Source organism: Molothrus ater, chromosome 3 (genome assembly GCF_012460135.2).
Source record: "Molothrus ater isolate BHLD 08-10-18 breed brown headed cowbird chromosome 3, BPBGC_Mater_1.1, whole genome shotgun sequence".
NCBI lineage: Eukaryota > Metazoa > Chordata > Aves > Passeriformes > Icteridae > Molothrus > Molothrus ater.
The window spans coordinates 22,655,620-22,672,687 of record NC_050480.2 but is presented as its reverse complement, the minus strand read 5'-3'; the positions used below and the strand labels follow the sequence as shown (position 1 = coordinate 22,672,687).

At 43.1% G+C, this 17,068-nt stretch overlaps 1 protein-coding gene across 1 annotated transcript in view; it reads right to left on the bottom strand.

Moving 5' to 3' along the window:
- The window catches only part of KCNH1 (potassium voltage-gated channel subfamily H member 1), a 179,956-nt gene extending 167,640 nt beyond the window's left edge, over positions 1-12,316 (bottom strand). The window contains 3 exon segments of the mRNA XM_036380586.1: positions 332-438; positions 684-807; positions 12,216-12,316. Of these exon segments, the coding sequence (XP_036236479.1) occupies positions 332-438; positions 684-807; positions 12,216-12,288 (304 nt within the window). The 5' untranslated portion in view covers positions 12,289-12,316.
- Positions 12,317-17,068: the final 4,752 nt, after the last annotated feature.

The following is a 17,068-nucleotide window of genomic DNA, read 5'->3' as shown; positions in this document are numbered from 1 at the left end:
CAAAAACTGAGAAAGTATGTTCTCTGTAGTGGAAACTTGCCTAAACCTAGCTTGTGTACTACCATTGTTGATGGAACCTTCAGTGTTGTCTTAAAGCATCACACACAGATTACTCTAAATGTCAGAACAAATCAGAAAGCTTCCTCTGCCTCCCTGAGTGACTTTCATCTCTAATGTTGTCATTTCTCCCTTTCAGATCAAGTGGCAGAACTGGGGCTTATTTAGCCCCAGATAAAGCACTGTCCTCCAGGGTGACAGAATTGCAGTTTACAGTACAATTAGGAACACCTTTACACACCTACATTAATGAACAAACCAATTGACTACTTACTGTTCTTCTTGTACATCAAGATTTCAAAGGAGTTCATCTCATAGTTCTCAAATGTTTGCCGGACCTTGTCAATTGTATCTTTGTCTGTCAGCTCTCCATACATAAAACTGCAAATAAAGGGAGAAATTCCAGTCAGATACCAGACAAAGACACAAAGCCATTTGTTTACTGTGTAAAAAGGACCCATTTAGAAATGGCTCTTCTTTGATTTTGTTTCACCTGGAAAGCATATTGACAGATGTAGCCCCAGGAGACAAAATACAAAACTGGAATAAACAGATTACTTTTCTCCTCAAGTAACAGGCACAACACTACAAGCTATTTAACAGAAAATAAATCTGTTCTCAAATACCTGCAGGTGCTGCTTTTTTGCATAACTTCTGCTCTGTGATATCCTGATAACTTGCAAAATCCATCGTTGCTGTAGACAATGGGCCAATCCACGATCTGGGCATTACCCAGGACAAAATTAGTATCTGTTTGAAAAAACACATCAGTTAGACACTAGTCAAAGCTATGGTTGCATTAGAGGAAATACTCATTTCAGAACCCAATCCCAATTGCTTCAGCCCCTGCACAATTTTCCCAGCTATCATTCCCACTGCAGTCAACAGGATTATTCCTGAATTTAATTTTAAGTAAATTTTTATTTTTAAAGAAGTGGTAATTACTCAGAGCATAAATAAAACACATGATGGTTAAGCAGGTAAAATTCATCTCTTGACTGAGGACAGATCCACCAAACTGTTTCCCTCTGTGCCACATGCAGTGATCCACATGACACTGAGTTTGAAGGTGAAGCCTCTGACAGGTGGCCAAACCAACCCATGAGTGATACTTCTCCTCCCTGAATGCAGGCACAGGGGCTCCTCTTAACACTGCCCTCACTGCCGGCCTCACAAGCCCAAACACTTGTGTACAGCACAGCACTCCAAACTAAGGGCTAACAATTACACCAGCAGAAGGAACTCCTTGTTTGCAATACAAGCCAGAAGCAGTTTCAATCAGTACAAAAAAAAAACCCAAAACAACCAAGCAGGATTCACGCCTCCATTCTTGCTGGGGCTGTGCGTGCCACAATTTTATGCTTGCCAACTCAAACCTACACCTGTGCCAAAACAGACAGCAGCGCTGCTCCCTGGGCACTGGCAGGCAGCAGGAGATGGTGGCTCCTGCAAAGACCCTCTGGCTTTTGGAAGAAAGGCTGGGCACTCACATGAGATCAAGAGGCACTCATTTTTAAGGAGAGCCCTTACGGGAGTCCAACACACTGCCTACTTTTCAGTAGCAACTCCCAGCTGCTCACACATCCATACAGCTCATTAATGCTCCCTCCAAACAAATGACATTTCACCTATTAATTGCAGGGAGTTTAGTTTGCATCAAGTTCCCCTTTCAAAATCTTTCACCCCAACCTTCAAGTGGGTTTCAATAAAGCAGTCCTGTATTTAGCTAAATCCACTGCCCAATTCCACAAGCATGATCAAGTGTATTTTTACACACTCTTTAGAATGAAATACACCAGTAATATAACTTCAGGATATTTTAGCTGCTTTGTTCCTCACAGCCTCTTTTAAATACCATGGGTTTTGCTTAGTTGAAGTACCTTCTCCCCAAAACAGTATAACTCTTTTACCCCTTCCTACGAGTAAGTAAACCAAGTCATTTCTCGCTGCTAAAGCAAGTGCTTTTGACTGTCTTTTATAAACACTACATTAGACTGTGTTAGGATATTTTAAAATTTCATCAGGAAGTACAGAAAATGACCAAAAAAAAAGGCAAATACAAATGTTAGGTGGGGTCTTGCCCTGATCTTAATAGCGTTATTCCATGCATGAATTGCGTCAGAATTGCTTCTGACTGCCTTCCCTTCTCAAAAAGTAACTTTCCCTTCTCTCCACTTCCTAAAGAGTTCCTGTTAAGAATTTGCCTCCCTTTCACACTTAAACCTTTTAAGTTTTATTGTTTTCAGATAAATAATCTCTTGGGTTTTTTTCATTGAAGGCTATATAGGACACATTTCTGATAACCATCACTGTGATAATACTACTTTTATCTAGCCTTGCAAGGCTTCTGTGAGTTACAACAATGCTCTTACCTCCTATTTATAGGTGAAAACAAAGCCCTAAATCCACAAGGGATTTAAGCTCCAAAAGTTGAGACTGCAAGAGTCTAGTCCCTGATGCCCAGCTCTCAAGGACTTGGGAGCTGGAAGCTCTGTGAGCACTGCTGGAGAGGAGAACTAAAAAGCTTTAGCACAGCAAATAGAAATCTGACCAAGTTAAATCACAGAAAACAATGAAAAAGGGGGATATTTTAAGGCTGTTTTTTTCCCTTTCCCATGTTTGTTACAATACCTAATATTTTAACATAAGCCCAGTTCTCATAGTTAATACTCAATTCTTTGCCATTATTGCAGGACCTGAAGAATCGTGTTCCCACTTATGTTTTTGGCCCAGCAAAGCCCATGACAGTTTCCAAAGGATGCATAGAGAGCATGCACACATTTCCCTCCCTAAGCAGCAGTTTGGACATTCTCCTAGAAGATAAGGCTACCTTAGGGCAGTGAAAGCTTGACATTATTTCAGCTCTCAAATGACTGTTCTAATCATCAAGCCACCACAGCAAATAGACGTCAATACCCTCATCACAGGAGTTTTTAAGTCAGTATGACTTGGCTGTTGTATTTTATGCACCCCTATTAGCCAGCACTGGGTGAGCTTCTCTAGCATGTAGAGGTACAATGTTTCATCAGAGTTCAGGCTGGATTTAGTTGTGAGTCAGAAGCAAGCTGGAAGATCATTATGTACCCATAAAACTCTAAAGGAAAAATTTTGCACAACTATCAACCAAAGAACAAGTCAGAGATGTTGATGATCCCATTGTTTCTTAAGTGTCTCTCCCTTCTAGCTAATTCAAACTTCATGCATCTTGACCTTTCTTTGATCCAGGCTTTACATAGCTGACAAACACATCTCATTTCTTGAGAAGGGTCTCTGACAACACTGTTTTGCCTGTGTGAACGCTGGCAAGACACAGCATAAAATAAGGACTCCCACTTATAACTCCAGCGCACAGCCCAGGAGTAGAAGGGCTGTCCTCGCTGCTATCATTTACATTCAATTGCAGTGACAGCCCTGACAATGTGCTGCTTGGGGACAGCTCATAACCTGGTCATTTTTCCTAACATAAGAAAATACTGAATAACATCCACTGAGGCAAATACTGCCATTGCATCTGCAGGGACACAGGGTCCCTGAGACCAGGAAACAGCTGTGGCTTTGTTACACAACAAGCACGAGGGATGCTCTAGTGAACTCTGAGTATCACAGAGCAGAGACTCTTGGGGACTCACAAGTGGGTCAGCAAGGCCAGGAAAGGAGCTGGCCAGAGGAACACCATGAAGAAATCTATTGCTAAATTCTCTTCAAAGACAGGGATGAAATGGACATAATAGTAATAGCAGCAGTATCAAAACTATTTGGTGACTTGAAAGGACTCAGTGAACTCCCCTACCTGAAAATCAATTTCTATCACAATGGCAGCTGTGTTAGCAGTACTGCCTGGCCCAAGAAGAAGCTGTAAGCATCACTGGCCCTTCCTATGAGCTAGAACTAGAGAGAGCAGGCTCATATAAGACCTGGGCTTCTGGCTTGTGCTGAATTGCTGACTTTGGCACAGTCTGAACAAGACCAAGGAAATATGCAGAGGAAATATGCAGAGGTGTAGCACAGAGCACAATGTGCTGCAGAAACACAAGTAAGAACTGTAACATCACAAAGGCAGCACAATTACTTGCATGAGTAGGGCAGGCTTCTGCAGCATGGATTACTTTGTGAAGTGCATCACTTTCTATTTTCTAGCCTGCATTTTCCCCAGGTTAGTTCTGCTCACTGCAGTATACCTACGTCAGCATCTACACACTCAAATGTCAGATCCAGTTTGGGTTATCACTTTAAAGTAGACACGGCCACTTAAAAGCAACAAGAAAAACATTTTAGCTCCTTCCAAAATGTAAGAATGGATTTCACTCAGTCACTGAAACCAGTACTTTCCTCCACTTAGAAAACACACCATCACAGAAGAATCAGAAAATGTCTTTCTAAATAAACTTGGTCCTTTTAACACTAACAATCACAGGTGTCTAGAGCATCCATTTTACCAAAACTACTCTATCTACTGAATCCTACTGGTTATATTTAGTACTGTGTTTAATCAAAACTGTCCATCAGCTTCCAGAATTCCTGTAGATAAGTTGCACTCACAGACATTTATCTGGCCAGGACTAACTGACTAAGGAGTGTTCACCTCCTTGCATGAGCGTGGAGCAAGTCACTGAAATGTTTCCCCCCTACCATTCATTGCCCTGCACAGCTACATATTCACTACCACTGTATCCCAGCCTCTCCTGTAGCATGGATCTTGCCAAGCTGAGACGACCCCTCCCCACCTCTTTCCAGAGGCCAGCACACAGGTTCTACCTTCCCAGTCCCACCAGTGATGCACAGGTCCTCTTCTGGGAAACAGTGGCAGAAGGTCAGAGACCAACAGACAGACATACTCCCACAGCACTGCCAGACACATTCCCACACTGAAGGTGTTCCCTCATTGCACAGGGGAAGCTGAGGGGAAGCCTCTGCCCAGGCAGTCCTAGTGCAGGTAACAGGAGAGGCTGGTGCCCACTGCACTTTCCCATGTTTGGGTCAGTCAAATCCCCCAGGGTGCTTGGGTTTGTGTAGTGCACAAATGGGATTTAAATATATTAATATATTTCCCCACAGTCATCATACAAATACAACACTCAAAAAGTTTGTTCCCAATCTATTCCCCCTTGAGGAAAAGGAGAACCAGGCTCAGTATGGTGGGAAGGCTTGCTCCTCACCAAACTTGCTTGTTCTCCCATGAGAGAGAAGGGAAGAGGGAAAGGGAAAGAAGGAGAAGAGAAGGAGAAGGAGAAGGAGAAGGAGAAGGAGAAGGAGAAGGAGAAGGAGAAGGAGAAGGAGAAGGAGAAGGAGAAGGAGAAGGAGAAGGAGAAGGAGAAGGAGAAGGAGAAGGAGAAGGAGAAGGAGAAGGAGAAGGAGAAGGAGAAGGAGAAGGAGGAGATTGCCCTCCTCATTCGAGACCACAGCCTCCCTCATGTTGGGTGATGACAGCCCTGGTTATTGAGACCAGCAGGTCTTTCTTTATCCTGTCTCAAACTCTTCCCATGGATCTTCAGGGCAGCAAACCTAGTTCTTTAGCATTAACAAGCACAAACCACTCCTACAGCAGAACCAACAGAGCTGCTTCCATCTAACTAACAGGTTTGCTTCCATCACATGTGTCTCCCACCCTCCCCACGGAACAGGGGTGGAGGATACAGCTACTGCTGCCTGAGATGGGCACAGAACAGCAGAGATGCTGTGTCACAGCCAGGGTATGAAATGTGCAGCAGGCAAAAATCATGTGCTGCTGTCATAGCAGTAAAGACTGTATCATGCAGCTTAAGGACAAGGGACACGTGGTATCTACAAACTTGTGACTTTGCATAACAAACAGCATCATTTGGATACTGGGGGGAAATGAGATTGCATCATTTCTGTCTTATTTCTTCCCAGAGCATAGAAATTAATTGTGTATAAGGAGGCCTGTCAAAATTGCTAACAAAGGATAGGTATGTATGAATCTTTGCTCATGTTTAGTCTTAGCTTTGAAAAAAAAAGTAAACCAGAAGCACTTAGTCACACTGATTAGTTACATTGTTCAGATGTAATTTCTGAGATCAAAATATGGCTCTAAGTCAGTTCAAATAATTCACACTGAATTTCAATTATTTATTCAATCCTTTCTTTGCACACATGTGATTTGAGATTTGCACTTCTGGGACCAACCACATTTTCATCCTAACAGAAGTGGTGTAACTGTAGTCAGAGCAAGTACAGACCTGCTCAAATGACAGAAAGACTATTCATATGGTAAAATAAAAATAATAAGGAATAATTCTGCTCTTCCACCCACATCCTCCTGTGGAAGCCAGTGGTGCTACACCAATACTCACATTCACTCAGTATCCCCTTGTATTCATCCCTAGAGTGGAAGTGCTTCAGTGCTTAAATATCCCATTGAACAACTTGATCATTCTATAGGATAATGATATAGTGGCCTCAAAATCATCTATCCTTAATATTGAGGTCAAAATTTTTCAGCTCACTGTAATACAAAAAACATAAACTCCAATAGATAGGTTCATTTGGGCTGTTTTATAAAAGTTTTATATAACTATTTAATTTCCAAACCAAAATTGATTTAAAAGTTCCTTGGTTGCTACAGCATGAGCACAATTCCCTAAATACAGATATTTCATGTTTATGCAAACATGACTTACACTGTCATGTGTACACCAGAGCAAAGTGCAAGCGCAAGTTGAAAAGAATTATTAAAAAATTTGTATCATCAGTCTTTCCACAAATAACAAGAGACTCCAACTAAAGCAACAACTTTAAGTGAGTCACTTTAAATCATTACAGAAAATGAATGCTAATTGCAGCCAGCAGAATAGACAAAAAACTACATTTTCCATCTCAACATTCTTACTTTGCATTGTTATAGAAAATATTTCATGGCAGGCATCTACCATGAGAAAAGCTTAAATTGAAAATTATGCATCATTCTAACACTTGTAGCTATAAAATCTCCATAATTATCTATATTTTTAAAATAAAGCATATTACTGCAGAATAACAGAACAAGAATAGCTGAAATGGCACCAAACTTGCACCAAAGGTGTCATATGTATTTTATGGACAGAATGATTTGTCACCTGTCCTTGAAGTACTGTCCATATTGAGAAACGTTAAAAATCCAGCACAACCCCCTGAAAAACCCCCCAAAAATAAACACTAAAACACAAATCCCATAACATTTACACACATGTGATGTTAGAATGAGATGATTAGATGATTTTCTGAAATGAGAAAGTTTATCAGCGGGTAAGAGTCAGACATTGCACCACTCTTATTAAAGGACAAAACCACTGTTTAGCAGTGAGGGTTCATCATTCAGCTGGTCAGGGGGTTTGTTTTTCTCATGCCATATGAGATGAACACTAATCCAGAAAAGGCGTACTTTAGTTGCATCAATTATGAGTCTTTCTTTAGTTTAAAGAAGCCATTTGATTTACTGATTATAGCCCTAACTCCCCACTCACTTTTATCTATGAGTTACAAAAATGCATTAACCAATTCTCCAACGAGTGGGTTTCATGAAGACTTGTTTTATAATCTTGTTCTAGGATTTAATGCAAAACTGGATTGATACATTGAATTATCACAGGAGAAGTTCTTGAGCTTTGAGAACATTAATTTTAAAGCACATTACCTGTCATCTCTGTGCTGTACATTTTTTCCCTTACTATCTATAAAAGTAATTTTAACAAAATCAGGCCGTACATTCCTAAATGCATAAAGGTGCACACTCAGAACTAGACTTCTGGCCTAGTAAAAGCCAGCAGAAAAAAAAACATTTTACATTCAATTCCAGTGATACTGAGAAAAAAAGACTGTCAGTAGTGAATAGGTATTTCAACGTACTGATCAACTGTGAGAAAAGCATGGATGAAAATGTATATGAAAATATATGTGTCTCCTTTCCAGTTGTTAACATGGGAAAGAAGGAAGATCAGGAAGCAATAAAACCCATTGTTTCATTCTCTTCTGGGAAAATGTCCTTAACACAGAACCTACAAGCTGTCCTCTTGCAGTTTCTGAAGGTCTGCTGTTTTCATTCCTCATTCTCTGTTAAGTTTCCTTTGCATTTTTCTCTGGCTGAACACAAAAACAGTCTTTTCAGTCTCAGAAGTGTTTACAATAAAGTTAATTTCTCTCCTAGGTCTCAGATGATGGTACAAGGTTAGCATGCCCAGGATGCAAAATGTTTATTGTACTGGGACTTTATAGCCCGTAATGAAAGCAATGCCATAAATCCTGCAAATGTCTGTTATACTCAAGATCTGTGTCTGAAGGTGCTTTTTCTTTCCCTCTACAGGGAACTCTCTGCATTCTCCATCAAAAGATGCAGGTTTGCTTCCATAACTGATGTCTCCTTAGTGTGTTCCCAGGGGATTTTGTGAAAGGAAAATTAAATTCACACAAGCCTTATGCCTTCGAACTTACTCTTCTTCCAATGTCCTCATTTTGTCCATAAATCAGAAAAGTGCCTGTGACTTCCATTGAAATTCCAAAGCTATGTAAATACAGGACTTACTTTTGCCATCCTTATACATGCACAATTATCACACTGCTAAACAGTGGTTTTGTCCTTTAATAAGAGTGGTGCAATGTCTGACTCTTACCCGCTGATAAACTTTCTCATTTCAGAAAATCATCTAATCATCTCATTCTAACATCACATGTGTGTAAATGTTATGGGATTTGTGTTTTAGTGTTTATTTTTGGGGGGTTTTTCAGGGGGTTGTGCTGGATTTTTAACGTTTCTCAATATGGACAGTACTTCAAGGACAGGTGACAAATCATTCTGTCCATAAAATACATATGACACCTTTGGTGCAAGTTTGGTGCCATTTCAGCTATTCTTGTTCTGTTATTCTGCAGTAATATGCTTTATTTTAAAATGAGAATCTTGACCAAGGAAGGATTGAAGAATTCAGCTGGCATTTACATAAATCAAAAGCAAATTTTTTCTCCAGATATTGATAAAGCATTGGAATATCACAAATAACCTCTACAACAAGCTGCACCAGTTGACTTGGGTGCCCTGGCCATGATCCAGGTTTATAACTGTTATTATTACAGTGCTTGTATACTGTGGATGTATTACATTACCAAGAAAAACATTAATATCACATTAGCAGTAACCATCAGGGGCTAGTGATTCTTTATATACTGCACTGTGTTACAGCATGGGCTCATTTTCTGTCCCACTGGGTGTTCTGGTCTTTAAATATTTCAATGCTTCAAAGAAATTTTTGTCAGCCAACCACTGCATGCAACATTTATTTTTCTAGCTCTGCATGGCCAGTATAGAAACACATATTTTGAACATTAAATACAAGATGATCAGAATTATGGTGTCCCTCATTTCAAAGAAGGACAAACCTTAAGCTCACACTTCGTGCAGAAGGTCTTTGTGTGAAAAGAAATCACAGAGGACCAGACAAGGTCCACAGATCTAGAAGATGACATGTTACATGTTCTTTCCTGTGTGTGCTACCTAAGGCCATCCCATGCTCTCTTTACTCCCATGAGTGGAGTGGGAAGGCAGTGCTTTGCAGCTCTAACCCTAGCACAGCTCTTTTGGCTGGCATTCAGGGCATGAGAACCTGTCTCAGTTGATTTGCAGCCTGTGAAGAAGCTCTCATTCCTAATAATGCTGAAGCAGACCATTCAGACCAAAGGAGCTGGAGGTGAGTCCTGCTGCAGAAGGTGTGCTATAAACATGAGCCAAATTTTAACCCTAATGGCAAAACCCCTGACCTTGCACATCTACATACACTGCTACTACCTTTTGCCACAGAATGTGCATCAGCTCACCAATCCCACAGCTAACATCACAGAAAGGCTGTCCAAAGAACTCCTTGTCAAAATTACTGGTAAAACAAAGGTGTAATTAGTGCTGTCCTTAGAGCAATGCTTGCAAAAGAAGCTGCATGCCCATTCCTTTGTAACCACTATACAGCCCCTTCCACTGAGTTAACACCCCCCTGCCCCAAAACACTCTTTCCTCCATCCACCCGTGACTGACGATACCCATGTCACGTACAAGTTCCTTCCCACAAAGCACTTAGTTATTTCTGTTCAATGACAAAATTCCTCTCTTTTCAAAGGGAATCCTCTGCAAATTAGGAGCATTCCTATATCTGTATCACCCAATATCTGTTGGCACTATTCAACTTGCTTGCATGTGCCAGCAAATACAAACTTGACAAGAAGCCCAAGGTTTATTTGGCAAATCCCAAATGGCGTAGGCAGCTTCATTGTGGGTCACATTACTGCCCAATTGAACAAAACCAAGAAAGGGGAGCCAAACCTCAAGCTTTATGGGCCCATTTAAGCACTCATCCTGTGGGCATCCCAAATCACCTCAATGGCCAAGCAGGCAGGACAAGATGAGATGTGGCATGTTTCCATACTGCCCCCGTGCTGGTCAGCACAGCCCTGCCTCAGCATGAGAGAAAGGAGGCTATCCTTGTCTCTTCAAACAGACTAAGGGTAGAAAAAACTGATTCATCCAACATTGGTATGTGACAGCACCACATTTCCAGCAAAGCTGGATTGGGTCCAGCAAAAACTTGAAGGCACATCACAGAAGAAACAGGGTTCTAAACCTGAGTCGATTCCCTAAGCTTATCCTAGTATGTCTGAACTGTGCATCACTTCCTACCAAGCTTAATCTAAAACTTGTATTGATTACAGCCCTCAGGACTTGCTGAGCAATTTGAAATGGAGTGCTGTCATTCTACCTGTGCTGTCTAGCACTACGCTCTGGTATGACACCTTCTTAATAATGGGGGAAGAGAGGAAGAAACAGAGCACAGCATCTGCTGCATGATTCCCCCCATCTCCAAGCCTCAACTGATTTATTGCAGCGAGGCTTTGGCACTGAAAGCCAAAAGAGGAAATTGGTTTTTAATGAAGAAAATAATCTACAAAGTCGAGACAGTTTTTAGAAAAACCTTCAATAACTGTTGTTGGAAGATTAGAGAAGCAGCCTGAATGTGATGACATGTAACGTTCATTTTTAAAGACATTAAAAAAAAAAAGAGGGTAAGATTCACTATAAGACTGGAAAGTAATTTTTTCAGGAATGCAGCCTCCAGCCCCATTCCTTCTACAGGAAAGTTGCAGAGAGAAATAACCTATAAAAAGAGCCTCACAATTTTATGTGAAAATGTGGTCTTATCAAAGGGTAGTTCTCCACTCACACTGCCTAATTAAAAATATTTGAAAATCATTCTTGGGATCATTTGAGTTTTTAGCTGCTTATCAAGAGGGTTAATTGTCTTTGCCTTATCAGAACAAACTGACTATGTTTTTAATTAATTAACTCGTCTTGTCTTCAAAAGGAGCTTGATCCTCATATTCTCAACCATACTACAAGTTCTTAATCCCTGAAGTGACCCCATTGAAGTCACTAGAACATTAGAAATGGCACAACTTAGGCTCGGGGCTTTAAAAGAAATGCATATGCCTAGGTTAAACAAACCCACGAACGCTTGCATGGTCGCCGGCTCACAGAGGGAGTAGCTTTCGGTAAGTCCCTAAGTGAAAGAATCTGGATAGCATTAATACATATTTGCATGCAATTGTGAAATTCGAGGCATTTTCCACTCCACAGTTTTCCAAGAGACAGACCTGGTTACAGTGCACTAGGAAAAAAAAAAGAACAAAAAAGCAATATCTGCGCTCAGCCCTTAAAATGGCAAACTCTCTCCTCACTTATGACAAACCTTCCCTTTCACCTCGGGCAGGCAGCCCTGGCCGATGCCCCCGCACCGGGCTCTCCCAGCCCAGGGACCATCTTGAATCCCGGCACCTCCTCCCGGTCCGGAGCCGCCGCCGCCCCCGCCGCTCTCCGGACGCCCCGATCCCCCCGCCCGGGGCCGGGCGCTGCCCCCGCTCGCCCCGGGGCGCGGATCCCGGCCCGCCGGGGCTCGCTGGGCGCCCGCCGTGCCGGCGCACCTGCAGCCCGAGCCCCGCTGCCCGGCCCGGGGGCTCTCGGCGGTACCCGGGCGGCGCAGCCGGCACCGGCTCCGGCACCTGGACGCGCCGCTCCTGCGGAGCCGCCCGGCAGCGGCCGGGGCTCGGCGCCCACCGCCCGGCGCTGTTCCCGTCGAGGACGCGGCGGGCTCCTCGCGGCCGGCGAGCGCTCGCCCGCGGTGCCCCCTTACCGTTAGACCTTCGCACGATGTTCTCCAGGAACGTGTTCTGAGGCGCCACCAGCCCTCGCCTTCCCCCGGCCATAGTCGCTGAGCGGGAGCGCAGCGCGGCGCGGAGGCTCCGCTCAGGGCCGCGCCGAGCCGCGCTCTGCCGCGCCGCCGCCCGCCCGCCCCGCGCGCCTCATGCCCCCGCCGGGACCGGCACCAGCGGCTGTGCGGCACCGCCGCCGCCGCCGCCTCCCGCGCACCGCAGCCCCGCGCCGCCGCCGCCGGCGGCCCGCCCCGCAGCGACCCCCGCCGGCCGCCGCCGCGCCGCAACGCCGGGGCTGCAGCGCCATCGTCTGGGGCCGCGCCGCGCCGCGGGCGGACGGCCCCGAGAGCGCTCGGCCCGACCGCGGCGGACGGCGCCTTCCGCCGGCCTCTGCCCCCGCTCGGGGGTGGCGGCCTCCGTGCTCGACCCCTCGCCGGTGAGAAACGCGGAGTGCTTAAAGACCGCTCACAAACTCCCGGCAGCCGCTCTCTTGGCGGCGGGAGACACCGCTCCGGAGCCTTTGCTCCCCGCCCTCATCCCAGGTCGCGCTCCACGCTAGCCTACGATGATTTCTGTTAGAAGGCCGCTTAGTAGTAAGTGGTCAAACTGATTAACAGCTCCGTGGAAGCAGCGAGACAAACTGTTTAAGTATAACCTTTGACAGGTCTTGAACTCTTTGAGATATTTAACTGACACCAAGTTTTCATTCAGAGATTAATTTGTTGTTCCCCCATACCAATCTATCAGTAAATGGAAAACACTCAGATCTTTTACATTTAAAAGGCATATTTTCTCTAGCTGGCACTGGCATTTACTTGCTGTAATGCCTCATTAAGTGTAACACCTTCAGGCTCCGCAGCCCAAGGCATATTGGAGACATGGAGAGTATGGTTCTGCAGGCTCATCTGCTAGAGGAAAAGCTATTTCTCACAATGTGAGCAAATAAAGCATGGCAAACACGATGGCCTGTGTCAGCTGGGATTTTTAACCACTACTACCTTTCCCACAGAATGCTGGCACTGCCCAGCCTGCTCTCTCCTGGGTAAAGATTGGGGCAGGACCAGCCAGGAACCACAGTCAGCTCCAGCACAGCCACGCACATGATCCAATTCAGGGTGTTTTTCTAGAAGCACAGCTGTGACCAAACACTGACTGTGACACAACACTGCCTGAGAAGTCTGATCTCCCTGCCACCAGCCTCCTACAGCATTTTTAAGTGAAGAGTGTGAGACTCGAGGGGTGAAGGCAGGTAACAATTCCATTGCAGCAGCAGCAGCTACAGACCAAGTCCCTGAGCATGCTGGTGCCATCAGCCCCTCACACAGCTGGGATCCTGGGAACTCCTAGAGATCCTGTGAGCCAACCCAGCTGCCAGGCAGCAATTAGCTGTGCCACAGAAGCCTCTTTTAAACTGGTGATTATTTCTATGCTGGACACCTGCATTTGCTGCCAAACAGAGGCAGGTTAGGAGAAAAAAAAAAAAAAAAACACAAGACCCAAACCCCCCCCCAAAAAAAAACCAAAAAAACAAACAAACAAACAAAACCACAAGTGCCTAAAGCTGCAAAAAGGCCACCAACTGTCCCTGAAATGCTGGGATTTAAAAGAGCCCATAGAAGCATTTATTTGCATCTTTACACATCTAAGTACCCCTAACAACCATCCATGTGAGAAATGGATTTATAAAGAACTTTTAAAACTTGACAGAAAGTTCATATATTTTTTTATATTTGTATATAAACACTGAAATAAGGTGTGTTGTTTTCGGAAGGTCATGGAATAGAGACAACATTGTTGAGAGAAAGACTGAACTAGAAAAAAGTTATAATAAGTTTTAAAATACGGTTTTGTAAAAAGACTAGATATTTTAGAGAATTAGAACTGTGAAAGATATACTGTAATAAGATTATGTAGGATAAAAATATAGGTAATTAGTGTTAGAAGTAATAGCAGCATTGTGTGGTAAAAGCTAATAGGCTGAAAAACATTTATAAAGTATTGAAACCAGAAAATAAGTTAGCTTCTGATGGAATAGCATTGAGTTTTATGTCTCTTATGTCTCACCCTTCATCAAGAGTGACAACAGAATAAAATCTTTTAAAACATCTCTCAGTTGCCCCATCTCTATAAAAGCTAAGAAAACCAACAAATCCATTCAAAGCTGATTTAGTTCCCACTAGCTTCAGCAGCACAGGCCAAACCTGAAGAGATTCTAAGCTCTCTGACAAAATTGTAAATGTAAATGACAGTGAATTTACACAACTGCTAACAACCAAAAGTGAGATTAGGAAAACTGGGATGCAGAGTAGCGTTTCATTATTCCTCAAAGCCACTGTGCCAGAGGAATAAGTGCACACTGTATCTTAGCTTCTGCTGGAATATCTGCAGGAATATCTGTGACTTAGGAGACACCTGGCAGCTGACATACATTACAGGAATTTTGAGGTCTTTACAGGAAAAAAGTATCAAACTGAATCAGCAAGTACAGAATCAGAAGTGGGAATGAGGTGACCTAAGAGTAAGAAACTGAAGACTTTTTTTCTAGGACTCCATGAAGTGTGGGCTGGCTGCAGTTTATGTTGCATTGTGTGGTCCAGTCTCTGATTACCTAATTTTTCAGTGTCCTGCTTAATCCAAAGTTTCATGCCAAAGGTGCTATTTTATCTACATTGGTTTTACATCTACCCTGTAACATTGCAAATGACTAAAATGCTATAGCAAATTGTAGTGGATTGACCTTGGCTGAGTGCCACATGCCCATCAAGCTGCTCTATCACTCCCTTCCCCAGCAAAATAAGATGAAAAAAAACTCTTGTAGGTCAAGAAAAGACAGGTTATTATAGCAAAAGGAAAAAAAAAAAAAAAAAGTGTGCACACAAGCAAAAGAAAAAACCAAAGATTTTAGTATCTACTTCCCATCAGTGAGTGATGTCTTGCCACTTCCCAGGAGGCAGGGCTTCAGCACACAGTGGTTGCTCCAGAGGATAAACACTGTAAATAACAAATGTCCCCCCTCCCTACTCCTTTTCCCTAGCTTCTGTATCTGAGCAGGCATCACATGGTATGGAATATCCCTTTGGTCAGTGAGTCTGCTGTCCTGGTTATGTTCCATCCCAAGATTTTGCCCAGCCCACCCTCCTGGAGAGGGGAAGATGCTGGAGTGACAGGGCCGACACTGTGCCAGCACTGCTCAGCAGCAGCCAAAACCCTGCTGTCTTATGGGCAGCTCTACAGCTCCCAATGCACAGCACAGCTCTGGGGGCTGCTGGGGGGAAAATGAACTCCAGCTCTGCCAGACCCAATAACAAATGGAAGATTTCTCCTCTATCTTCTACCTCCTTTGGACTTTCTCCCCCCTGCAAAATATGATTCTTGCTGGCAGTATGAATTTTTCACCACTAGAGCAGAGGACACTGTGATGTCTTACTGTGATTATTTTGAATTCTATACTTATTTTCTCATCATCACTGGTAAATTTTGCTAATGATACAGAGTTGAAGATAAAGCCCCACTTGAAGCAGGACATGTATTCTGTCCAACTTCATTATTAGCGGGTGGTTACATCTCTCCAGCTATCACTTTTTTGAAATTTCAAAACTGGAGTTGCTTAATTTGCATGTTTGCTTAAGCCTACTGGATAGAACTAAATATCTAACACTTCCATTTAAGGCTAATATAAAAAGTGATAGTTTGCTATAGAAGACATTCAGCTGTCTTGCATTAAGCTGTTCTTTCCTGAACAAGGCCCTAGGTCGGGATGTGTAGTATCAATAATCAGTAAGTGACCATCCTTTGGCTGCAGAGCCTTAAGCTCCTGTTCCATGGTCACACTGAGCAGCTGCTGCTGCAAAAGGGACAGATTTGCCTTCATCTAAATTGTGCATATTTGTCACCACACTGAATTGAAAACCAGCCTGAAAAGGGCAGCTAAGACACGTCCCTCTTTGGCAGCAGCCTGTGTTTACATCAACCCATTTACTAACATGACTGTCAACTTCCAGTGTTCATACACACAAACACCTTCAAAACATCAGTTCCAAGAAATCATTTATGGGAAGATCATTTAACCCCACGGCGTTTATGAAATAGACACACTGGAATTGGACAGAGCTCACTTCTTTCACTTTATCCCATGGTTCACCCTTCAGAGACACTAAGGTAACTTTAAAAACGTTCCCTTTGTCAGCCATTGGAGTCTCTTGGCAATCTGTTCCAACCTCTAACATATCTTGTGAGAAAGCTTTTCCTAAAATGCCACTAAGTCATCTGGTCTCTGAAGCCAGTAAAAACTCTTCCTTCTGCAGTCACAAAAATCACCAACCCTTTTGCAAGTTTTCAAATGCATGAAAAGTTGCTGTAATGCTCATCTGTCACCTCTTGCTGCCTCACAGTCTGGACAAACCCAGTTCTTCCAAAGTTGCACAAGGCTTCTGCTCTTAGATTCTGCCAGTACTTTGGGACTTCTCATTTCACTGTCACAGCACCAAATGGGTAAAGAAACATGGTAGTTAAGGCCATCTCATAGGTTAAGAATTTAGCAGGTTTATATTGAAAAGAACTGGTTAATTTAAGGTCTTTTTTATTTCTTCTCTGTTTTGCACACTTCCTTTTGCTCTTTGTAAAAAATAAACTGTCAAAACCAAGAATCATAACACAACTATAACAAACTACCACCAACCCTAAAAAGAAAAAGAGCATTCAATCTTTAAATTGAGTTCAGTTTGTATACTACCATATGGCTTTTGATAAACAAAATTCATTAATTGATTAAATAACAAATTACAGAAGGTAATACACAAGTTACTAAACAAAAAAAAGACATCTGAATTCCAAC